Source organism: Caloenas nicobarica, chromosome Z, assembly GCF_036013445.1.
Source record: "Caloenas nicobarica isolate bCalNic1 chromosome Z, bCalNic1.hap1, whole genome shotgun sequence".
Classification (NCBI taxonomy): Eukaryota; Metazoa; Chordata; class Aves; order Columbiformes; family Columbidae; genus Caloenas; species Caloenas nicobarica.
The window spans coordinates 86,712,417-86,735,217 of record NC_088284.1 but is presented as its reverse complement, the minus strand read 5'-3'; the positions used below and the strand labels follow the sequence as shown (position 1 = coordinate 86,735,217).

Here is a 22,801-nt window from a genome sequence, read left to right as displayed (position 1 = left end):
GGAAAGATAAAACAAGCCGCCTTGGCCTGAACTCGGGGATCCTGTCTGGGGCTTTGGTGTGAGGCCAACGCCTGTTTGACCTTGAAGATGGAATATATTAATTCTGATGAAGGTCTTTCCCAAAGAATAGGTCGAAGAAAGGGGACTGCTCAGGATGGAGGTGACGTTACCAAACCTTCCTCTGTTCAAACACAGCTTTTTCCTAGTTTCTTTGCGCACTTTCCACTAGCCTTGCAAACCCTCTGGGTTATGGGACTTAAAACACAGGTAGATTTTTGACATGTGATAAAAAATTTGTCGAGAGCAAGAGTAGTAATGGTTGATAAAGTGCCAATCTCTGAAAATTACCCACAATTCTCCTTCATTGAAACTAATGGCAACAACAGCGGTTCCATCTAGCACATCTGTCACGAAGGCAGATGTATGCCATTCTATAGCTAAGCCTTCTTGACAGACAAAATGCTATAATGAAGGAAGATTTATGGTAAAGATAAGCTCCTTACTGCAAAATTCCCCTCAGTTTTATTACAGCAGGGTTGTGCTGAATATTATTTACTTAGAAGTCCTGGGAAACAATTTTTGATAGATGTGTTTGTTAATCGGTGGTAAGGTGCTATATTTAGCACTTTCCAAACCTTGAAAAACCTTTATATTATAACAACAGAAACCACTTTTGTTTTCTTAAGACTCCCAAGTCCAAGCTGAATGTGGAGAAAACTCTTCTGTCTTAAGAGGGATTCTTTTGGGTAGTGGTTAAGCTATCTGTAACAATGCAACGATCGATCTCTGGCTCTTTATTAGGGTCATAAAGCAATTTTCATTTTTGGTTGAACATAACATCAGATAATGGGCACATTGTTTTGAAAGTCTTGATTAATTTCTTCTATAGCAATGTATTTCATTCACACTTAAGTACTGGGCAAAATTGTACTTTTTTTTAAAGCAAGAATAAAATGCTTATGAGAGAACAAGCTGTAATTCTTAGTCTGAATCCTATTTCATCCCCTCAGTATTCAATCTTGATGGACCTTTGTTTCAGAACAACTCAGACTCAACTAAAACATATTTGGTGTTGTTTTATAGTGGTAGGCTTCTTTCTAGTGTTATTGAAAATACTGAAGCATATTCTTCTATTCCAAAAAGATTGTAAAGTGACAGATTCTTCCTGAGAACATAATCTCCTAATGTCTAGTAAGAGCCGTGCTTATTGACTTTAGCGAAGAATTTGATAGTTGCTTTTTCTACTGTAAGCAATGGAAAAGGAGACATGGGGAAACAAGCTGGATTCCTCTCCTTTTGCAACTTTGAATAGATTTTCCTAAATTTCAGTTGTTTCTTTTCTCACAGTCCAAGTAAAGACGAAGTCAAAGCCTGATTTGATCTCTCGAATCTTTGACTGGTGTAATAACTGAGTCATCACTCAGGAAAATAAAACTGCTCGACTTTCAACAGCTCAGGCTCAATTTACTGACCTGAAAGTTAAACAAACAATCAAAATCTCCACCTGCTTCTCATCCTGGCACCCCAGGAACCAACATCCTTATTACTTGCAAATGAGACATACGTGATATAGTGGTCATTGAAACACAATAAAACAAGATCCTGCCAGGCCTCTTTGGAGGAAGAGCTGCTCGCAAGTCCTGGCCCAAAGTCCACAGCCAGCTGCACCCTTAAATAAAGTCCTGTGTTTCTTACTGAGACCCACGAGGGAAAAGCATGGCCAGGTACAGCCATGCAGCCAGGGCTGTGGCCAGCCAGCTGGGATAGCTGGTTGAAACTACAGCCCAGCCCAGAAGGTGCTGGGACAGACCACAGGCACCAAGTCCCAAGCAGTGGTTCCACTCCAACGCTTCGCCTTAGCCATGCCTACACCCCAGCACCACCTCTCTTTTTCTCACTTTCTCGAGCTCCCTCCACGTCTGGAGTTCTGCCCCTGCTGATGATCCAGACTCGGTCCTGCTTTGGGTGAGCAATGCAATGTGTTGCTTGTCCCTTGCTCATCTGGGACCGAGGGCGGCCTGAAGGCTTATTCTGTAGGTATTTTAATCCATGCGTAGCACTCACTGATAGGATTAGGTTCCACATAAGAGTAGCTGCTGCTTCTTTCTTTGAAGACATGGCAGAGGAACAGGAATTTGAACAGCACTTGCTCTATCGTGTCTTCAAGGAACTTCCCCAAACAAGCGGAGTCTGTCTCTCACCATGCCCACGGGTGGTCTTGGTTATTGCAAGTTACAAGCTTTTCGCAGTGTTCCAGTCTTTGGGTTGAAGCTCTGCTGCTTCATTGAAAAAAACACCTTAGGTGGGTTAAGCCCAAATTTATAGCTTGGCTTTGTAGGCTGGTGGTGAGGGAACCTGCCTGGGCTGACGTGGGTTTCTCGTTCCTCCTTCCAGGTTTGTTTGTATCTTTCACCCGGTGACCACTTTAAGGTAAATGACAGATCAATTCTGGAAAAAATGTCTCAATCCAAGCCTCTCTTTTCCAGGGAAAAATTGTGTAACCGCTATCCTGTCGCGACATGGTCATATTTATATGCTGGCACACGTCAATCAACTGGGGCAGAAGTGATTCAGTGAAGGTCTCACAGAGAAACTGAGACAGAACGTGAGTCAAAACTCATTTTCCTAACTCCTCACCTAATCCTAGGTTCCTATTATATGTCAGAGCTATAAATGTTTGTCTTCTGAATACTCAGTTGGAATAAGCATACATAAGAAAACTAGTATGTTAATTATCGTGCTAACAGCAGGCTTCGAAAAATATATATGCTTAAATGCAGACAATTCTATGGCCATAACACTAGTTTATATCACTTTTATAGTTACCAGAGAAAGTATCATGTTTGTTAAAAGCAGAAACTAGGCCTCTGATAAGAGTTTAGAAAAAAATTAGAATAAATATTGAATTTATTGAACAAAATGGTTTTCCCAGTTAATTTCTGAAACATCATTTTAATCTTCAATAGCAGACAAACAATAGAGGATTGTTGGTGTTTTAAGGGAAGGGGCTGTCAATGTCTACAATTTGTAGGGTGTGAATAGTTTAAGATGTCATAAATATTTATGAAGTTCCTGGGAATGGTGATAGGGACATCATACAAAATCCTTGAAGTTATGAACTGAGGCAGAAAGGGCGTTATAAGCAACTTGCAATAATAGACAGAATGGTATAACATAGAGAGGAGCAAGAAGCAATCTATTATTTAGCTGAGAAGAAGCTGAATGTTTAGAAAAAAAGGAATTGAAATTTTAGAAGGATTTGCTTTTATCTAGAAAATATTTGCTCTGCTTTGCTTAGACATTCGCAGCTTTTCTGAATGATTGGATTTATTGCACTCATGAGAAACTTGCACATTATTTATCCTTTCCGTTTCTATCCCTCTCCTACTACTCAAGTGCTGTTTAAAATAGGAATAATGGACCAGATTAATCTCAGAGGTATTTCTACTGCCGCCACTGGAATTATACCAAGGGGCGAAATAGTCCTAAAAGAAGAAATATAAATATTTTCTGGAAAAATATCGAGCATAAATTTCTACTGAGGTTAAAACACAGAAGTGCAGCTGCCACTGAAACTCTTTTGAGTAGCAGGCTGTATCCTTTTATAAAGCCCATCTGTCTCTGCAGAGTATAAAAAATGCATGATCATAAAAAGCAGTACTCCTTAGGGGAAAAAATCTCGCTGTACTAATCTTGTAGTCACTTTACAAAACAGTTTTTAATCCCAAATTTGCATTTGATTTTCAGTCAGGAACTTTTGTGGTTTTTGCAAAGTTTTCTTATTTCATTAGAATAAGATATGAGGTACAGTTTGTTCAGGTGGCAAGTCCAGACTATGAATAAACCAACGTTATCATATGAAAGAGAATTAAACAGGCAGATCCAAGTGGGGATATATTAAGCCAAATTTAAGCTCCAGTAGTTGAATTTAGCCTGTACTAGATGTCTGGTTTGCCTCAGGATATATTCAGCTTTCCAGCTAATCGACTGAGGAAAACTGCCTCAGGTATGATAAAATTTACAAGAGAGCTCAGTCGAACAGCTCTTGTTATAAATACTAGCTTAAAGGCATTCTTCTGGTCTTTGGGATCAGGACTGTATTTGCATTTAATTATTATATTTCAAACTTTTTTGAACTTGGTTAAAAATATTAGACCAGCCAGTTATATCATTATAGTGGTTTCCAGATAAGGGGAGAACTTCATACCACTTTTTTATTACTTGGCAAATTTTGTTCGGCTTTATCCTCTTGTTTAGAACCAAAGTCCCACAGGAGCAAAACCGATTACAATATATTCTCTTTAAAAGAAGGAAATGTAGTTAAGCAAAGGTGTTTTAGCGGTATGCTGATCTAAGAGGTACAATACTGTGACTCTGTCAATGTAATTGACAAATAATTCAGTTTCAAGTGTCTTGCACTATTTTTAGATAAGGCTTAGTGTGAGACAATCCACTAGTCATCTTTAAGATATATTGATTTCAAAACCCTATGTTTTTCCTCTTTTTAGAGACTTTTAAAGACATGATTTTACTAGTTTTTTATGTGACAGTATTTGCACCAACAGGCTTTTTTCACTGAATTAAGTTGTATCAGTGGAAGCCGTTTCTAGTTTAGAAAGAACATGAAAAAGATAATCACCTCTGCCTGTGTAAGATATGGGAAGTGGAAATCAGTAAAAGAACTATTTTTTTACATAATTGTGTTGAGATAATATAAAGCGTTCATTTAATTGCTCAGTGCTGAAAGCGCTACAGTGAAACTACAGTGGAAACACATATGTGAGTCCTATTAGCCATCATTTGAATTTTACTCTTATTATTTAGAAGAGCTAGACTCTCTTTTGGGCAGTTACAATTATTTTCTGTGTAAATATATCTGCAGAAGCTCACGAGACCACTGACGGTCCATTGAAGCCACTGTCTCCCAGATGCTTTTTCAACTCCCTATCAAATTGGCATTGACAAAAAATGTGCTTAGATGAAAAGAGCCAATGAGTTTGGTCCCATCACATCCGCGCATGTACCAGTCATCAGATCCTCACCACACCTGATGGCAGCAGCCTGTGGATTTGCTTAAACACAATGGGCCATACCCTGGGGGACAGCAGAGCTGGTGGCCCTGGGACAAGGCTCCTGCCCTGTCCCCCTGGCTGACCCAGGCAGCCGCGCCTCCTGGGACGTTGTTCTCCCGTGCTCCCAGCCTTGCTTTCCTGGATGGTAAGCACAACTAAGGTAAGCGGTTTTCTGCTGCAGTATTTCAAAGCGTATTGTTTATGACGTTGCCTATTGGTCTGAGCGGAAATTGCGAATTTCATTTTTTACTGTGACGTACGTCTGTGCCGGGTTGTGGAAGTGGTTTGGTGAACAAGAGTAACAGAAGCCCAGATGGGGACATCTGCAACTACACTGGCACTCTATAAGCGTCAGTGCTGGCACATAGGAAATGTGTGTCAGCCTGAGGTCGATTTTTCCCCAAAGACTTTGATGTGTGTACCACTGTTCTTCATCCTTGTTGCTTACACTTTTAAAAATATAAACATGAAAGCTAAAGAAAAGCCCACCTGAAAGTCCCTCTGGCAACATGGTTACTCATCAGTGAAACAGAGAGGGTAGAGAAGTGTGGAACAGAGGAAAGACTCTTACACCCGCATTTCAAATACTCTTAGAGTTTTACTTCTCAGCTAACTCTGACTTCCTGACAAAAAGCCCTGGTCAGAAAGGACTGTAGGGTCTTAGATAAGTTAGTGCCTCTGCACATTTTTAATATTTCAATTGCTAAGTAAGGAAAAGCAGAAATAAGTCAGGTAAACTCCAGATTTGTGCTTGCTGCTCATCTCAGACTTCAGTGTTTGGTCAGATACGGATGTTTCCATAGACAACATAGTCATAGATTTAACATGAGGAGCATGAATCAAGGGACCCCAGATCCCCATTAGTCTTTGGCTGGAGCCACCCCTAACGTGGTGCCAAAAACCTCACGTGCCCTGCACAAGGGCAGAGGTACTCTTTGGTCCCCTGATGGCAGATGAAGGACGCAAGCGCACCTCGGGCACTGCACAGGGCCTGCTGCGATGGTCTGCACAGGGCTCAGGGACGTGAGGGAGCTCAGCCTCCTGCAAACTGAGGTTTGTACTTCTCCTGGTCTGGCCAAGTTCACCCTACCAGTGACACACATGCCCTTAGGGCCCTGGTGACACTCTGCTGGGTCCCTCCATGCCTTAGTGAATTAGACTGTGGGTTTTGCCTTTATTGCTTAGGATCTGGAAGGATTTTTAATTCTAGATCCACCCTCAACTAAATCAACACTCATTGGATTAAGGTCAGTTCTAGCTAGATCTCAGTGTTGTCTTCAAAGCAGGCATTTTTCCCCACCTGTAGGTGTGTTTTTTTTTTACAGACAGGACTATGAATTGACATTGGGAATGAAGTTTCTGGTAAAACTTATATGAGTTAGTACTATGAAAATTGTCAAAACAATTTGGACTTCTTTAAAGGTTAATTTTCCTGAAAGTTATGTCCAGGTCAAGAAATAGTTCTTTCCTGTAACCTTGCAGCCTCAGCAGACAGTGCATTTGGCAGCATACAATTCATGTAAGTACACATGTGCATCCTTGTGCTTTAGTCTCATGGAAATGCACAGGCTTTCAAATCGAAGGTATTCAGCAACAAACAGTGCATTTATAGCTGTAAATCACCACAGTCTCAAAACGCCAAAGCAACCACTAACTCCTGCATCAGAATTGCCCGCCCGCCCTGCAGGAACTCCTGCCCAATTGCTGGTGAAATGGCCTGAAATGCCAGTTGCCCTGGACGTGTTCAAGGCAACACGCGCTCACTGTTGTTCTTGCCATTCTTGTTTACATTTACTAGTTGGAAGTTAATGTGTTCCCAGAGACAAAGAAATAAATTTAATCCAAAAACTACACTGTTTTTTCTAAACTGTGCATTGAAAAGCAACTGGGTGCTTTTCCTAGTGCACAGTTCTAGGAGCATTTTTGAGTCTGCGGTAACACTGTAGAACCTCTTTCACCTCTATTCTATCTGTGTGTTTAACACATGTGTTCACCTTAATCGAAGTGAGCTTACTTTGACTAGTGAGATACAGACCAGTTCAACAAAGATTAGCACAATTCTTACCACTGCTGTCCAAGCAAACCTAATTAGCTTACAGTTAAACACAGCCCAGAAATACTTCATTTTGATATTAATTTCCTGTGTCAGCTTCAGGTTTAAAGAAATACACAGATCTTGGGACAGAAAAGACAAATCAAGCCTGACACGTGGAAAAAAATCATACACTGGCAAAACTTGACATAGAATCCAATGGTGTCAAAAATCCTAGATATTTGATGTTTCAAACTCAGACATTCTTCATTTAGAACAAAATAACAGACGTTTATGGTGGACCTTACTGCTGGTGACTATTTAACACCTAGGTGCTCTCACAGCATGGTACTCTTTATGTGCACAGTAATGAAAGTTTGCTATTGATTTTTCTGTAGCTGCTTGTAACTATTATAGTTGATACATCAATAGAAAAGGAAAGCACAATGTTTCACAGGAGGCAGAAAATCAGAGAATACATGATGCTGTGACAGTAAATCATGGCATAATCTCAAGAATTGATAGATGGTTACTGCTAACTTGAAACCCATGGCTTTCTCTGAAAAGACTAGCCTATAATCGCCCAATATGTTCTAACAGACTGACTGCCTGCCTGTAATAGTGGTAAAGGACACAACACAATGTTTCATCGTCAAAATAATGGTTTCCACAAGCCAGGTTGTTCTGTTGCAGTGGAATTCGTTTTGTGTGTTATTGCAGAAGGACAGAGCAAGAGTGGTTCGAATGCCATTTAGACTAAAAGAGCACAGAAGATTTTGTGCCTTTTTTTTGTTTTTAATTAAAAAAAAGAAGAAGAAGGTTGTCATTAATTTTTAACTTGCAAAAGTCTGCAGTTAGTTGAAAGGGAAACACAAGAGCTGATTATTCTTGAGATCAAAATATTGGAGCTGTTTTGTCAAGAAAGGCAAATGCAGAGAAAATACATTTACCATGGCTGTTTCCAGTTCCACGGCATCCTGAAAGGAAGCCAAAGGCACGTAAGTAATTGAAAGCTCTTTTAAGCGTCTGCTTCTCTTTGCCGCATTTTTGAGGGGCACAACGATCTCTGAATTTTATAGTATGCCTAGTGAATTTTTAGCAGGACTGTTCTTAATTGCTTTGTTCCCTCTTTACTCCCTGGTTAATCTCTGGTAGTTTTATCTATGGTTTTAATTAATTGTGAGGGTCTTTTTTCTCTGTCTCAAAACAGAAAGGGAGGAGGAAACACAGGTGAGAGCTGGTGAGCTGGAGCATAGCGTGCAGTCTAGGTGATGCCGCTCCCACAGTAAACTCTGAGCAATGGTCCTCTCTGAAAGAATACTTTCAGTCTGCAATGTTGTTTTTCCAGCACTACTTCAGGGAATGCGAGTCTGTCCTTTTCAACCTTGCTGGTGATTCCATTCTCTAAAGCCAAATGTCTCCCAGAAGAGATGAACTTAGACAAGAGGTAAGGACTTTCTTAAGCTACCACCCAACCAGCATGCCTCAGACTGGCCTTGAAGAACAATCTTATCATTTATCCTGCTTAGGCTACGGGTTTTCTTCCAGTGAAAGTCTGGATAGCATCGTCTGTCTTGTCCTGAGCAGTTTACTGATCTCTATTACAATTTTTGGTGTTGGGAGAGAGGAAAGATGCTGTTGTAATGTCATTCCCCATTCTGATGTTGAAATCTTTCTCTTTCTTGAGACTTTCCTTCACCTGGCAAGCAGAGATGCTGTGCAATAAGTTTATAATACACATCAAACCCTCCCAGTACTGGAGATGGTGCTAGAAGTAGGATTTTCCATATTAATCCTTGCATAGTCTTACAAAGAAGAACACTGAAAATATCCTTAGGAGGATGGCCACATGCAGATTAAACTTTTGCAAGCCACATGGACTGTTTTGGGGTTTACTCTTTCAGTTTGGCCCATGCTCGATGGCTCTGCACAGGACTAGAGCAATACTGCTCTGAGAGGTTCACCCAATCTCGGCAGCAGCTTTGCCAGAGCCTAAAGAGTTGCAGCCTTCACCCCGTCCCGTTTCCTGCCAGCAGAAGTCATCGGGACACACTCCAAGCTTGGGAAAGCGTTTCTGCACAGTCCCCTTCTGCCTCCCAATTCATGATCACAGCTGCATTCAAGGCTGGACCATAAATTTGTTTCTGAATTTTCCTTTATTGTTTCTTTCCTGTTTGCTTCTATTTCCTCGCTCTCCACCTCTGGCTTGGCTTTGATCACGGTTCCGTGGTTTCTCTTTCCTTCCTGGCCTTTTCCCTCTGTTTTCTTGACTCCTTTCCCATCCCAAGCCCCCGGTCTCTCTCTGTTCCTCTGATCCGCACCACTGCTGTCCCTAGTTTTCATCAACCACTCAAGGCTTTTCTCTGCCCAGATATCCTCCCTGCCCTTCTTCTCCCATCAGTCTTGCAGATCCCTTCTTTCCCCTTGCCTCCTGTTTAATTCTCCTGCTACTTTTCATTGCTTCTTTATGGGATTTCACCTCTCTAATTTACTCCCTCAGAGACAGCCATTGCTTCATTTCTCTTCCAGTGCCCAATCTTGCACAAACAGCAAAGGGGTAAGAGAAAGGGAGGAATTTGGCAAAGTCTACAGTGCGTCTCAAATAAATGGCCGACAGTCACCTATATGTAAACTTTCAGGTAAGACCCTCTGCAATGCTGGTTTTTAAGTAAAATACGTGAGGAACAGTTTTTAGTCTATACATTCTGGTATTAAGAGTATTTAATAAGTTGTCTGTTACAACTGCAAAGTGAATTTAACTATTATATTCCTCTAGCATGTTCCTCATTCAGTTAAGCATTTCAGCACATGTTCAAATTAAAACTGTAGGATGGTCTTACTGGATCAAAATTTAAGGCTATTTATTTACTTATCTATACTTTATTATATAGCCTTTTATTCCATGTTATGCTGGGAAACTTGGCTAACAAAAGCAGCCTGCTGATGTTAAACATTTCTGCCAACAGAAGCCAAGAAAATTCTACATAATCCCATACTTCCTCTGTTACATATATAATACACTCAAACTTGCATCTTAAACATCTAAAATATTTCTTAAAATCGTAAAAGTATTCCAAAAGTAGAGACACATGTACATGTGGGTGATGTGCAGGTAACTTTTCCCCCTGACAGGAGCTGTTTAAAAGCCATACTTACCACTATTCTATAAGCATGTGAGAGAGGGAAAAAGTGCAGAGCACACTGATTGGGTTGTTCTGAAATCCCCACTGTCTCCACACAAAGGCAGCAGTACAGAATACAAATATCGCTTGATATCCATGTTTCTAATTGCCTGCAAGATTTGTATCTAACAGATATATGACCTAATTTTCTCTCAAGGCTCTAATCCTATTGTTATTTCCAAACTTTCTAAAATATGCATTTTAGAAGAAAACAACATGAAAAGAAATAGTACTTGCTGAAGATGGTTAACCTTTTTTTCCGTGGCTTGCAGCTGCCAGACAAGCAGACGACATACACCAGCAATGATCAGATTGGATCAAATTCATGCCTTGAATAATGCCATTGTACTCAACAGTTACATGAGAGATGAATTTGCAACATTCATTGCATTTTATGAAATAAAATCAGGGCAAATCAACAGTGATCATTACATTTCCTCTATAATTTAGTGTCGTTTATTCAGTAAACTCAATCAGCCATGAACGAGGCGGCTCTCTCTGGAATTCCTGCAAGAAGTTCATAATTCACAACTCCTACATGCAGGACTGAGATGTATTATTAAAGATGTATTTATTAAAAATACTGGTTTAATTCTTAACTATACTCTATAACCCCAGCATTTGTATTTTATTCCATTCATGTTATGTGCTTTTTTTCACAAAAATAATTGATTGGAGATTTCATTAAGATACTTGTAAGATAGACACTGTCCTAGATTCTTTCATACTGCCTGCGTGATGTGTGGCACCTGCATGGGAAGCTGGACTAAAACCTGTCAGCTCACTGAAAAAGTGTTCTCAGGAGCCAATGGTGGTTTATCGGTTGTCACTCCATACATCATCATTTAGCATCTTTAAGAAAGTTCAGGACTGATTTTTAGTTGTTTGGCTTTGCTATGGGCTTTGACAGATCAAGTGAAGGCAATATGTCTTTGCTTTTGTTTCTCTATAAAGAAATTAGAAAAAACAGAGAAATAAAAGAACAGGGCAAAAGAAAATTTGCTTTGTCATGCATGTGCTAAAATGCTAAAATTAACTTCTAAATATAACCTCTTCAGAGATTTTTCAAATTTTTTTGCAAAGTTTTAGACCCTAGTATGAAAATACTGCGAAGAACTACTTTCATGTTGAGTAATTTTGCAAAATCTAGTCAAGATATTTTAAGCAGATTCCTTTTCACAATGGCCTTTCTTATGGTATCTGAAGATATTTGAAACAGTGTTGTTACGATTTGGTTGTACCTTACGAAGTATCTTTAATACTCTGGATTTCACCACTGCATACAAAGACAGATAGCTATTGTTTTCATTTAGCAGATAGAGTAGTTGAGATATCGTTTGAGAGACTTCAAAGCTCCATAGTCAGTAATGGAGTCAGAAGCAGAATTAGAGACAAGAGGGTTGATTTCTCTGTTGGGCAATGCTGGCTCCATGAAAGGAGAACGTCCCTCATGAGACAATTCTGAAATGAGGTTTTGTCTGTATTCATTTGCTTTACTTTCCCAGAAGATTAAAGTAGAAAAGTGGAAAAGCTCTTCCAGTGGCAGAGTGGAGTCATCTGGCTGCTTTGCTTGAGGCCCAGAGAAGAGTTACATGTTCCAGGAGCAGACTGGCTATTTAACTGTTCTCCTGGCCCTCATCATCTCGAATAAGAGATTTAGCCCTAGTTTACCAGGCAATGTAGGACTATATAAGATTGCTGACAACCGCTCACATTACAAGTTATCAATTTCAAACTCGGGAAATGGAGGAAAGTTTGTAAGAGGCGTGAAATTAGGAGACTCATGCTAATTTAAACTTCTTGCCTATTAAATTTACTTTCACTGATTTGAGGACAAGAAAGGACCCATGTAATCATCACTGTGACCTCCTTCAGCCTACTGCCCAATGCAAGCCATAGATCTCTGTCCAGCAGTTGGTCAAGTCTATAACTTCTGACTTTATAATAATAATTTAAAGAAGCAGTCGTCTTGATTTCAGATTTCAAGAAACGAGCCTCCGTTATACCCAGAGATGAGGTCTTCCAAAAGACAGTGATCTTCGCCTTTGAATTTGTCTATTTCTAATGTAATCTCAAACTAATAATAGATAGCTAATCCTGCAAAGTTATTCTCATTGACTTCATGGGATGTGCACAGGAGCCATTGTTTACTAGATTAAACTTCTAACAAATACCGTGTTGCCTCATCATATTACATCTCAATCACCTCAGCATTTCTTACTTTGGCCTTGGCAAATGGTGCTGCCAAGACACCCTTCTGAGCTCGTTGCTTCCTCGTCTTTTTGCATCTTCCCTTTTCCTTGCTACATCAGACAGAAATGGTGTTCACTTTCAAGGTCTTGTAGCTGTTACTTCCTTACCTGTCATCAGTCATTCAGTGTCACAAGGTCATCTCCTGCCTCTGACTTGCCCACAAGGCCATCTCTATTTCCCACTTGCCACCTTTCCGGACCAAGTACTTTTCTGCTCTGAAATATGCCAGAATTCTCCTCTTAAAATGCCAGAGCTCTTCATCCAGCTTCTTCATATTCCCTCTCAAATTTTTTTGCTGTGAAATTTGAGACAAACCTGGGCTTGTAGGTGTGCTGCAATTGTGCCTGTCACCCATGCATTGTCTGCCAGTCAACACCTGTTCATCAGCATGTATGTAGATTGTATACTGTAAAGGAGGTCTTTAAAATATCACCTGCCATTCAGGATTCCTAATCATAAAGTTAAGAATTGTTACTGTTAATAAGTTTGACATAGTGCAGGTATCGTCCTAGCTAGATGTCTCATTCCGCATTCATTGGTTTCATTTCCAGCCTATCTGCAGATGAGACATTAATTACAAAAAGTCTATTTGAAATACTGTTAGTACAGCAAAAAATAATCAAGAATCAAAGGGGGCAAATATTTTGTCAGAAATTAGGGTGTGGGAAAACATACTTAAATCAATCTTGTTTTTATCTATTAGTCAGCTGTCAGCTAATAATAAATTATACTCAGTCCCTCCCTTGTTATAAATACATATTGATTAGTTTTAAACTCTGAACTTCAGAATGAGTTATATCTAGTCAGTGCTAAACTGCTCTTTTCACTACGAAAAAAAATCCCCAACACCTATTACACTGCATTTAATTAAGACAAGCATCAGCTTTATGTACCATTATTTGCTTCTGCCAAATCTCTATGGTATAAATATCGAGTAGTCACATCTCCTGAATACTAATCGATCCTTCCTGAATTCCAAATGACTACCTGAAGTTTAGGAAGTGTTTCTTTGCCCGTATTATCCTCCAGTGCTTACTGTAGTTAGACATTAGGGTTGAGATATGAGCGCGGATTTGACAAGTGGGCAGTAAGTATTTTTCTAAATTCAAAAGCCTGAAAGCCCTGGCTGAACACTAATCATACAGAACCCCTCAACTGCTCGCTTGCTGGTGTTCACCAGATGTGATCTTACAAGTACACTTGGGTAGCAGAATGGATGAATACAAGAAAACAGCAAATTAGATTTATTAAAACCACCTCCTAATAACAGCCCACTTATAAATGTGTATGATAAATAACATATTTGTAAAAGACAGGTGTAAAAGTAGTTGTGAGTAACCATTTTGAAGATGACCATATTAAACCCTAAGTACCGTTTGTCACTGCAAGTAAGAACTGAACACATTCATGATGTCCATCCCTGGATAAGTGCTCTATCACTGACTTGCATTGGCTTGCCAAGGAAGACTGTTGTTTGATACTTTTCGCTTCAAATTCACAGCACCTACTTCAGATCCTAGGACTGAAGGTGCTTTGTGAAGACAAAGGAGTGTTATCTGTGAGCTGCTTTGTGTCCTGCCAAAGAATGACCGGGCTCATTTTGCAAGAAGGAGAATAGCCCCTGAGAACTCCAAATGGCTCGCACCTTCCCACTGAGAGTGTGAGAATGGCCGTGCTAGCACTCTGGATCATCTAGGCCACTGTCCCATCTTTGACAGTGACCAGGAGCAGCTGCCCTAGGGAACAATGTAAGAACAAGAAAAGCACAGAGCAATACATCCCAGGAGCAGTTGTTCAGGCTCCTGCAGCTGGAGGTTTGCAACAGCCAGAAGCAGTGGGGTGGGGTTTGTATTTTCTAGCTTTCAATGGATTTTTCTTCTGTTAAGTTCTCCAGGTGACTTTGGTAACTGTAAAAACTTTCAGTATCCTCTGCATCTTGGAGCAAGGAGTGCCAGAGTTGGATAATAAGCTGCGTTGAAGAATGAACTCTTGCGTTTTGAGCCAGTCGCCTGCTAGCTTAGTTAATTTAGTTCTGATATTAAAATATCAGAATGATGAGAGGAAGAAACTTTTTGGCTGATTTTTTTTCTTAGTAAGTTCCCATGTTTCATGGACTGAGCTTTGAAGAACTAACACAGCCTTATTAAACAGAGAGTGTAAAAGGCAGATCAAACGTTTATCGTTTCTGTAGGACCCTCTTGTCTCATGTTAAGTGAGATGTGAGATCAATAGTGGCTCGGCAATTATTTGTCCATTGATAAAGCCTTCATTTCTTAAATGAAGTACATTTCTCTGTGTCCTGACAATGATAAGGCAGCAGTACCGGTCAGCCGCTGCCTAGTCTAGCGTTTAGCTCCGCAGGCAGACAAGTGCCTGGCCACGGGTCAAATGATGTCTAACTTTCTTCCTATTGGCATTTCACTTTACAAACTGCTCTGATGGGAGGTTTGACAAATCATCCTGGCTGAGTTCAGATAATAAAAACTAGAAGGACAAATGGGAAGTTTTGGTAAAGAAAAAAACAATGGCTGATTTCAGGTTAAGTGACCAGTCTGTAAAGCTTCTGGATGGTAAAATGAAGAGATGTGTTGTGTCAGAGATGATATAAAGTATTCCTTGTAAGGAATCATTCATTTGGTTCTTCAAATATCATTTAAATTAAAGTCAGTTAGCAAATTTAATTACTGAAAAAATCATCTGAACTTTATTCTGTGATAGGAAGAAAATCAAAGAAACACCGAGGCAAATTTTGGGTCCAGTAAAAAGAGTGAAATTTTCCTTGGCTTTAGTGAGGCCAATATTGCCAGTGGAACATGCCAATCTATTTCAGCCTTAGAATTAGAGAATTCAACAGCGTATGTGGGGGGAGGTTTTTTTAAAATTTCTGATTTATGATGAAGAAAAAGGGGAATTTCCAAACTTATGTCAAATTTAGTAATGAAAATTCAAAGGGGCTTGACACATTTGTGTTTTCTGTCTGTGGTGTGTCTTGATTCAAACCAGAAATTATTAAAGACCAAGAAACGATTTATATTTATTTTTAGGCCTATTTTTTGATAACGTGTACTGTGGACTATACTGGTTATATGCTATACAAGCATCAGGTATGTTGTTATTCTGAGATTAAGGTAAAGAAATTGCATTGTCCTCAATTTGGCTAGCTTTGAGAAAGCCAGATATGTTTATTCTTGTTTAGTGGTAAATCTGATAAATAGTTACACAACTATGTGATCAGCATCTTTCTCTGATGTGCTCTTCCCATGTTTCAGACATGAGTTCATAAAGGTAAGACCTGCAGAAGTAGTGTTAAAAACAGGTTTAACACTCAAGTCTGTCCAAGATTTCTTTCTTCTTTCCTAGTTTTGCAACACGTGCCTGGCCACTAACTTTCCGCCAACTGTGTGATTACAGTTGCTGAATAGTCACGGCTCTGCCTTGGTTCTTTTTGCTTGAAAGAAACCTGTCAAATGCAAGTAAGTAGTCAAGAAAATCCAGGTTCTCATATCTGTTGAGCTACTGATTTTTTTAATTTTTTTTTTAAATCTGCCAGGTGTAATGGGCTTGCTCCTCTCCAGAGATTGGCAGTGACTGGACTGATGGATGGCATGAGGAACCACTGAGGGCAGACAGACAGACAATCACTGAAGTATGATGTACTGTGGACATCAAATGAGACCTTAACATCCAGAGAGGTAAGAACTACCTAGCTGTAAAGACATTTACTTTTTATAACTGATGGAGGGAATTTGGAAGTTATGGTAACTCCACATATATTAATATTATACAGAACTAAATTAAAGAGATGTCACACTTAAGAACCTAGTTACCAAACTATTCGGGCTTATTGGAAAACGGCTGAGTCAGCTGTAGCATTCCGTACGTGGCGGTGCTGGCCAGACGGAGCAGATCCCACGCTGGAGAGCGGAACTGCGCTCCTGGGCCCGGGGCTGTCACTCGCTGTGGGGCGACTGGCAGTACGACTGCAGGAAGAGTTGTGTGCTGCTAGCCACAAAGGTACGATAAATATGCATCTGTCTAAGCTTCAACAGCATCTTCTTTAATGCTACCAATGATCAAAAGCATTTTCCTGTATAAACCCTTTGGAACCTTTGACAAGTAGGTAACGAACAATTACCTCTCTCGTTTAAAATCTAGCGAGCAAAACTGATATGATTTAATTGTGTTTTGAAAAATTATTCTAAGCGCTTTGGTTTTTAAACATTATTTTACTGTAAGTTTACTAAGATAACAACTTCTGAAATGTTAGGAAAACAGGCAAAGTTCTTTGCCCTGAAGGACATTGTCATCTTGTGAAGAGCCAGACAATACGGTACAGCCATGAATAACAAACAGCTTTACAAGGCAGCCTGGTATCTGTACGGTTATAAAAAACAAACATCTTCTTCTGAATAAATTAATTCTGTGGATTATTGACTTCGTGTTGCCTTTGAGAGGCTTTATATTAGACTTTTATTTTTCAACCAAGCACTATGCTAAAGAACAATAGCATTAGGTTTTATTGGCTTGGTTAACACCGTGGTGTGAACACCCTTAGAAATATAAAAAGGCTGGTGTGTCTTGAAGCACTTTGTATTCCATTAAACGTTACAGGGCCAGATTTTCAACAAGAGCCAGCTGAGTTTTTTGAAATATTTTTTTGATTAAGTTATATAATTTTGGCATTAAGACCAGTTTTCTGTTGAGATGCCTCAGGGATGTAGGTATTGTATCAAGTGCACCTAGATACTTAGGTACAATAATTTCTCCCACTTATTTAGGTAGAATTTGATGCTTAGCTGGTTTTGACAGGCCTACCGAATGCCTACCAGTGTAGTCAGGCACTTCAGTGTCTTCAAAAACCTGACTCTTAGGATATGACGAGGCGTCTAACTTTAGCCAGACAATTCGTTTATACTTTTGGGCACAAACTTGAGTATTTAACTGGAAAGGGTATCTGTGTTTTTCACTTCAGTTTGTCATCATGCTCATTAAATATTTGCTTCAGTCCTGTGGGTCAGATAACGTCTTTACATTTTACGCTTTGCAGAATAACATCTAGCTTTGACCATTAGTAAGTTGAATTATGCAGTCTGCTAAACAATGAACTAATTGCTTTCAAAGGTGTGGAACCTTTCTTAGCTACATCATTTTTATATGCAACTGGTATGACTGCAAGGCTCCTATTAGCAGCAGAATAAGCTCTTTTTATAGGAGCATAAATGAGAGAAAAAGTGGATAACTTGGCCCAGTATGAGCTTGCAAGGAATTCCTGCCCAACTGCTTCAGAGGCTGAGCACACTACCTGGCAGAATTAAAAGAGCTAAAGGTTCCTAATGATTCTTAAATCAATGCCAAGTACAAGAAGTCAGTGAAAGCAATCAGACAAAAAGGCCGCCTCAATGTGAGAATTTTACAAATGCACTTCACTTTTTCAGTTAATTTAAGATATCATTGAACTTAGAGGAATTCTCCAAATATCTTATCAGAGGAAAGCTACAGGCTCTTTAGACATTTCTGTGCCATTGTCTAATGACTGAAAAAAACCTACTTATTAGGAATCAGGAAAGCTGAATTCTTATTATTCATCAGGTTAATTCATAAAAGATGATCTTTGCAACAGATGGCTTGCTTTTCCTTCTCTGAATCTAAGACATGGAAAGCAACAAAGCCCTGAATACAAAATGTTGTATAGTGTTACCAGGGAAATCATCATCATCTCATCCTAGGATTCAGGACATACGTACTTCATAACGGTAGATTCTATTAGCATCATTGTAATTTTTTTTTTCTACATGTTATGCCTCTGAAGTATTGATCTTGCATGCTCCCCGTATTTAAAGAGAGCTTCACCTAAAATCTTCCAAAGCAGGTTTAAATTCTATAAACATCACGTGGAAGGACACATTTAAGACAGTAATTGATGCTTTACAGTGTAACCAGAACTGTTCCTTTCAGTCTAATTGCAATTGTGTTAGAATAATTTACTTGTAGAATTTTATTCCTTTACAGAAGATTTTTTTTTTTTTTTAAACTTGAAAATTAAAGAAAAACATTACTAAACGTCACCAGTGCTGATATTTCTTTCATTGTTGTGCTTGGCTCAACTGTTCACTCTTTTTGTGGACAAAATACCGTTTGAGTAAAACAGGAGTTTTGGCTATGGAGGTATGGCTGGATCTGACCTTTATTTGTGTTTTTAAGTCTCTCCTTTCAACTGTCTGCCAATAAATAAAAATTCACTTGACTGAAGTTTATTTAGACTGGATTTATTAAGTCAACAAAGTGCAAATCTGAAAAATCTGTACCTGTGAAGTCAATAGGAATCCATCTCCCTAAGCCTTTTTTTTTTTAATTCCTGGCACCAGTGATTTTTCTTGACTGATTCATTGGAGGGCACAGGTTTAACTTATTTGTCTTGTGTAAGTATCTTTCCCATTCTGTGTCCTTTTCAGAAGTACAAAACAATCTTCCCTTTAAAGGTTATTTCCTAGCCAGATCTGTTATAAAGCTATTGTCAGTAATTTGCACTTTAAGAGTTCCTTTCAGTTTTTAAAAACTATGAGATACATTCCTGATTTATGGGTTACAATGTAACAGCCATCATATGCAAAGTAGGTTGTTTATACTTACCACAGGTGCCTTTGAAAAATAGGGATATTTCAACCATATCCCCACTCCCTCTGCTTTACATAACTTTATTCCATATCGTCAAAAAACATGGCAATCTGTATTTTCCACTGCTCTTTAGGATTTCTAATAGAATTTTGTCCTTGTTCTGGAATATTCAGAAATCACATACAGAAATAGGCCAAGCTTGTAATACTCCATTAAATTCCAGATGTTTTAGGAGTAATTTCCATAGAAACCCACTTTTAATCCTTATACATAATTTTCCTGCAAGTGATATTTAAAAAAAATAGTTCTCAGATTACTGTGAACCTCATTAAATATATTTCAAAATCATGTTTTTCAGGAAAAAAAGCAAAATATTTTCACTGTTTTCAGGAAAAAATTATAACACTATTAAGAAAGATATGAAGAATAGAGTGTACATACCTAAACTAAACAGCACTAGGAATTTGAGACATACAAATTCTCGTAGATCAAACTGCAGGGAACGAAGCTTTGCTACTAGTTCTTGTGCATGGCTCATAAGGTTGTTGAGGGTGGCTCCAGCTTGGGATGCTATTATGGAATAATCCACCTGTAAAAGAGAATTGTATTTCTGTCTGGTTGTCACGCCTGTAGAACCACTTCAGGATGTTTCAAGCAATCACATACAACCGGGGTACTCCTAGATAAAAGAATCACTCTCAATTTAATGATGTTATGAAGTCAAAATGATTTTATATATAAACCTATCTTAGCACAACAGTATATATTGAAAGTATTATTAAACCATGTATCTTAATGGTCTGTCACATCAGTGCAAGTGCTGGTTTGTCTGTGTTACCTTTTTTACAAGCTTTATATATGAGAACTGCTTATGACACTGGTAGCTGTGTCCCGTATCAGTTTGTTTTATTCACTTGGTGTCTCTTGTTCTTGTAATTGTCTGATCCTGTGAAGAAAAACTGATGAAGTGAGCTACACTGGCTGTATTATTCTGGAGGGACATAACCGTATTCATGGGAAACAGTCCAGTGTCCATAACTTGGCCAGAAACCTCTATTCAAGCCCAGCAATGTCGGTGTATTCCCACAGGAAACAGAGGTATTGTGTGGGTGGTTTCTGTTCTCCTTAGCTACACAAAATCCTGGTATTTGTTGGAGCTGGTTCCAGTGGGCTTGTTCTGGTGAGTCCTCCCCTGCAAGGGAAGGAGGAGCGGGCAGGTGTGTGACACAGGCCAGCTGCACGTGCGGTGTTCCCAGCAGCAGCCGTCGGGCACAAAACCACTTTCCGTCAGGCACATTAAAAATCAGGAGTGCTTTGGGGCTCTGCTGCCCTAGTCGTGCTGCCTGCTTGTTCTCGGGGGAGGCTGTCCCGTCTTTCCAAAGTGAAACTTGTATATAGACATCCAACAGAAAGCTGGGATGAGTATACCTAGTTAAAAAAGGCAACATTCACAAGCAAAGTATACCTAACGTGATACACAACCCTGAGACATCCTTGAATGTCAGGCAGCCTCCCCAATGCTTGCAGGCTGAAACTCTTCCGACTAATGCCAGTGCTGCTAAGTGGATGTTTCCATGCAGGTGGTTGTACCAAATTCTGCCCCTCTGAATATGTGTGCTAGTGACTTTTGCACGCTTTGTCATGGGATGGTGACCCTGCGTGCTGTGGGAACGCCGTGATGGATGGTGAGGCGCAGGGGCTGGGGATGGCGGCGGGGTGAGCTGGCTCCAAAACCAGGCTGGGGGGTGTGAGCCCGGGCAGCTCCAGCGCAGCGACAGCACCGTGGGGTGGGGTGGAACTGGGGTGATCTGAGCAACTGCTTCAGCTGAAATGCCTTCAGCTCAGCCCTGTTTTCCTCCTGTTAGATATCCCCTACAAGCGCCAGTGTCCCATGGAAATGGCCAGGCGTGTTGTTTGCCCCTGTGATGAACCACTCCTGGGCAGCTGGCTGAGACCTCAATGGCTTATTGACACATTTTTCAAAATGCCTTTTCTTGCCTGGCTGCTCTAATATTACCAACACCTTTCTCTTCTAGGACTCTCCACAACAACAGGGAAATTAGTGACCACGCTTCAGGTAAGCATGAAGAAGTGAAGTTTGGCTCAGAACTAAACTAAGCACAAGGGTAAGTGCACACTTTGGGTTAATGATGTGTTTAAAGGTATCCCATCCTTAAGGTCTCCCATAATGAAGTAGTTAATAAAGAATGGCCAGGTATCATCAGAGGAAACAGACCAATACTGCAAAATTTTGTTTTTCCAGGACTGATCCCTTAAAATCTGTGGTTTTTTAATAACTGTTAAGGAACATGTATTTTGAAATACGTTTTTTGATTTTTAAAACCATTGAATCGATCTTACTCAAGTATAAACAGCAGTAAAGCGGGGAAAAAAAAAAAAAGATTTTAAACCTGACAAAATTTCAGACGGGAAAGATAGATAGACAATTGAAAGGAACTAAAAATAACTTCTCCTCGTGCTGACCTTAGTATAAACAGTAGGTTACTGACTTTGAATAAGGCATTTTATTTATACGTACTCTCGGTGCTCCCAAGATGTCGGTTGAAGGCAACTGTACAAGAAAAATTAAGTTAGACTTTTTGTATGGATGTTAAGAATAACGCTGCTCCAACTCCATAAAGCATTTTAAGTTGTGCTTATGTTTCAATTAAGTCAATGGATTATGCTTAAGTGTCCTTTGAAGTAGGTTTTATTGCTCTCTTTTACATCTGTGAAAACTGAAGTAGTGACATTAAATCGCTTACTCAGGGCCAAATAAATCTCTGATAAACCAGGATCCATTCTTTGGAAATCCCAGCTAAACCACTTTTCATAAACTAGTTTCTAGTTCATCAGTTTATTTCTCTCAATATACATGCATATTTCTTTATGTGTAAGTATAGATACTTATATAAACAATGAGAAAAAATGGTAACCTACCTCAAATACATTTTGCTTGAAGAGCAGTTTAATATACTGACATGATTCTACTACTTCATATTGAGAAACTGGTCACATAAAAACATCAACTTTCACAACTTAATTTCCCTTTTCTAATTGTTAAGGGGAAGAAAAAAGCTCAAAATCCCTTACTGAGGTTCCAGTTTGTGAGGAAAATGTTATTCGTTTCATAATAAGAAGTTGAGATATCTGGATGTCAAGAATATCAGTGGCCTTAGTGCAGCGATTATGCCATAACGGAAAAACCCAGTAGGTGCCTGGATCTCCCACCATCCCTCTACTGGAGAGCTCTTGGGCAACCTGCTACGCTTTCAGGTGCATTTAATATTTGCAGCACCAGCAAATTTGTCTGGGAGGCAAGTCCTCATCTGCCACTCACCAAAAGCAGGCTGTATTAAATTTTTATATTTATTGACATTTCATTACCATAATTGACTGCAGTTGGTTCTCTAGTAGAAGGCACAGGGCTGCCTTCTAAGCAGGAGAATTGGTCCCTTGAGTAGGATTTGCAATTAAAAACAACGCAGAATGGATTTTTTTTTTTTATTGTGTAAATATGATGAGTTGAATTTTCAGCTTTAACTAGAGAATACTGGGTGTGCAGAAGGCTTTTTTTCAAGAGTGAGCAAAATTATGAGTCAGTGGAAAGACGACCCCCAAAGGTGTCAATCAGTTTATACAAAATC

The 22,801-nt window shown here is 39.5% G+C and overlaps 1 protein-coding gene across 1 annotated transcript in view; it reads right to left on the bottom strand.

Annotated features, from left to right (window-relative positions):
• Positions 1 to 22,801, bottom strand: part of NR5A2 (nuclear receptor subfamily 5 group A member 2) — an 83,226-nt gene that overhangs the window by 6,323 nt on the left and 54,102 nt on the right. The window contains exon 7 of the mRNA XM_065656217.1: positions 19,596 to 19,743. Coding sequence (XP_065512289.1) covers positions 19,596 to 19,743 — 148 coding nt within the window. The remainder of the gene's footprint in view (positions 1 to 19,595; positions 19,744 to 22,801) is intronic.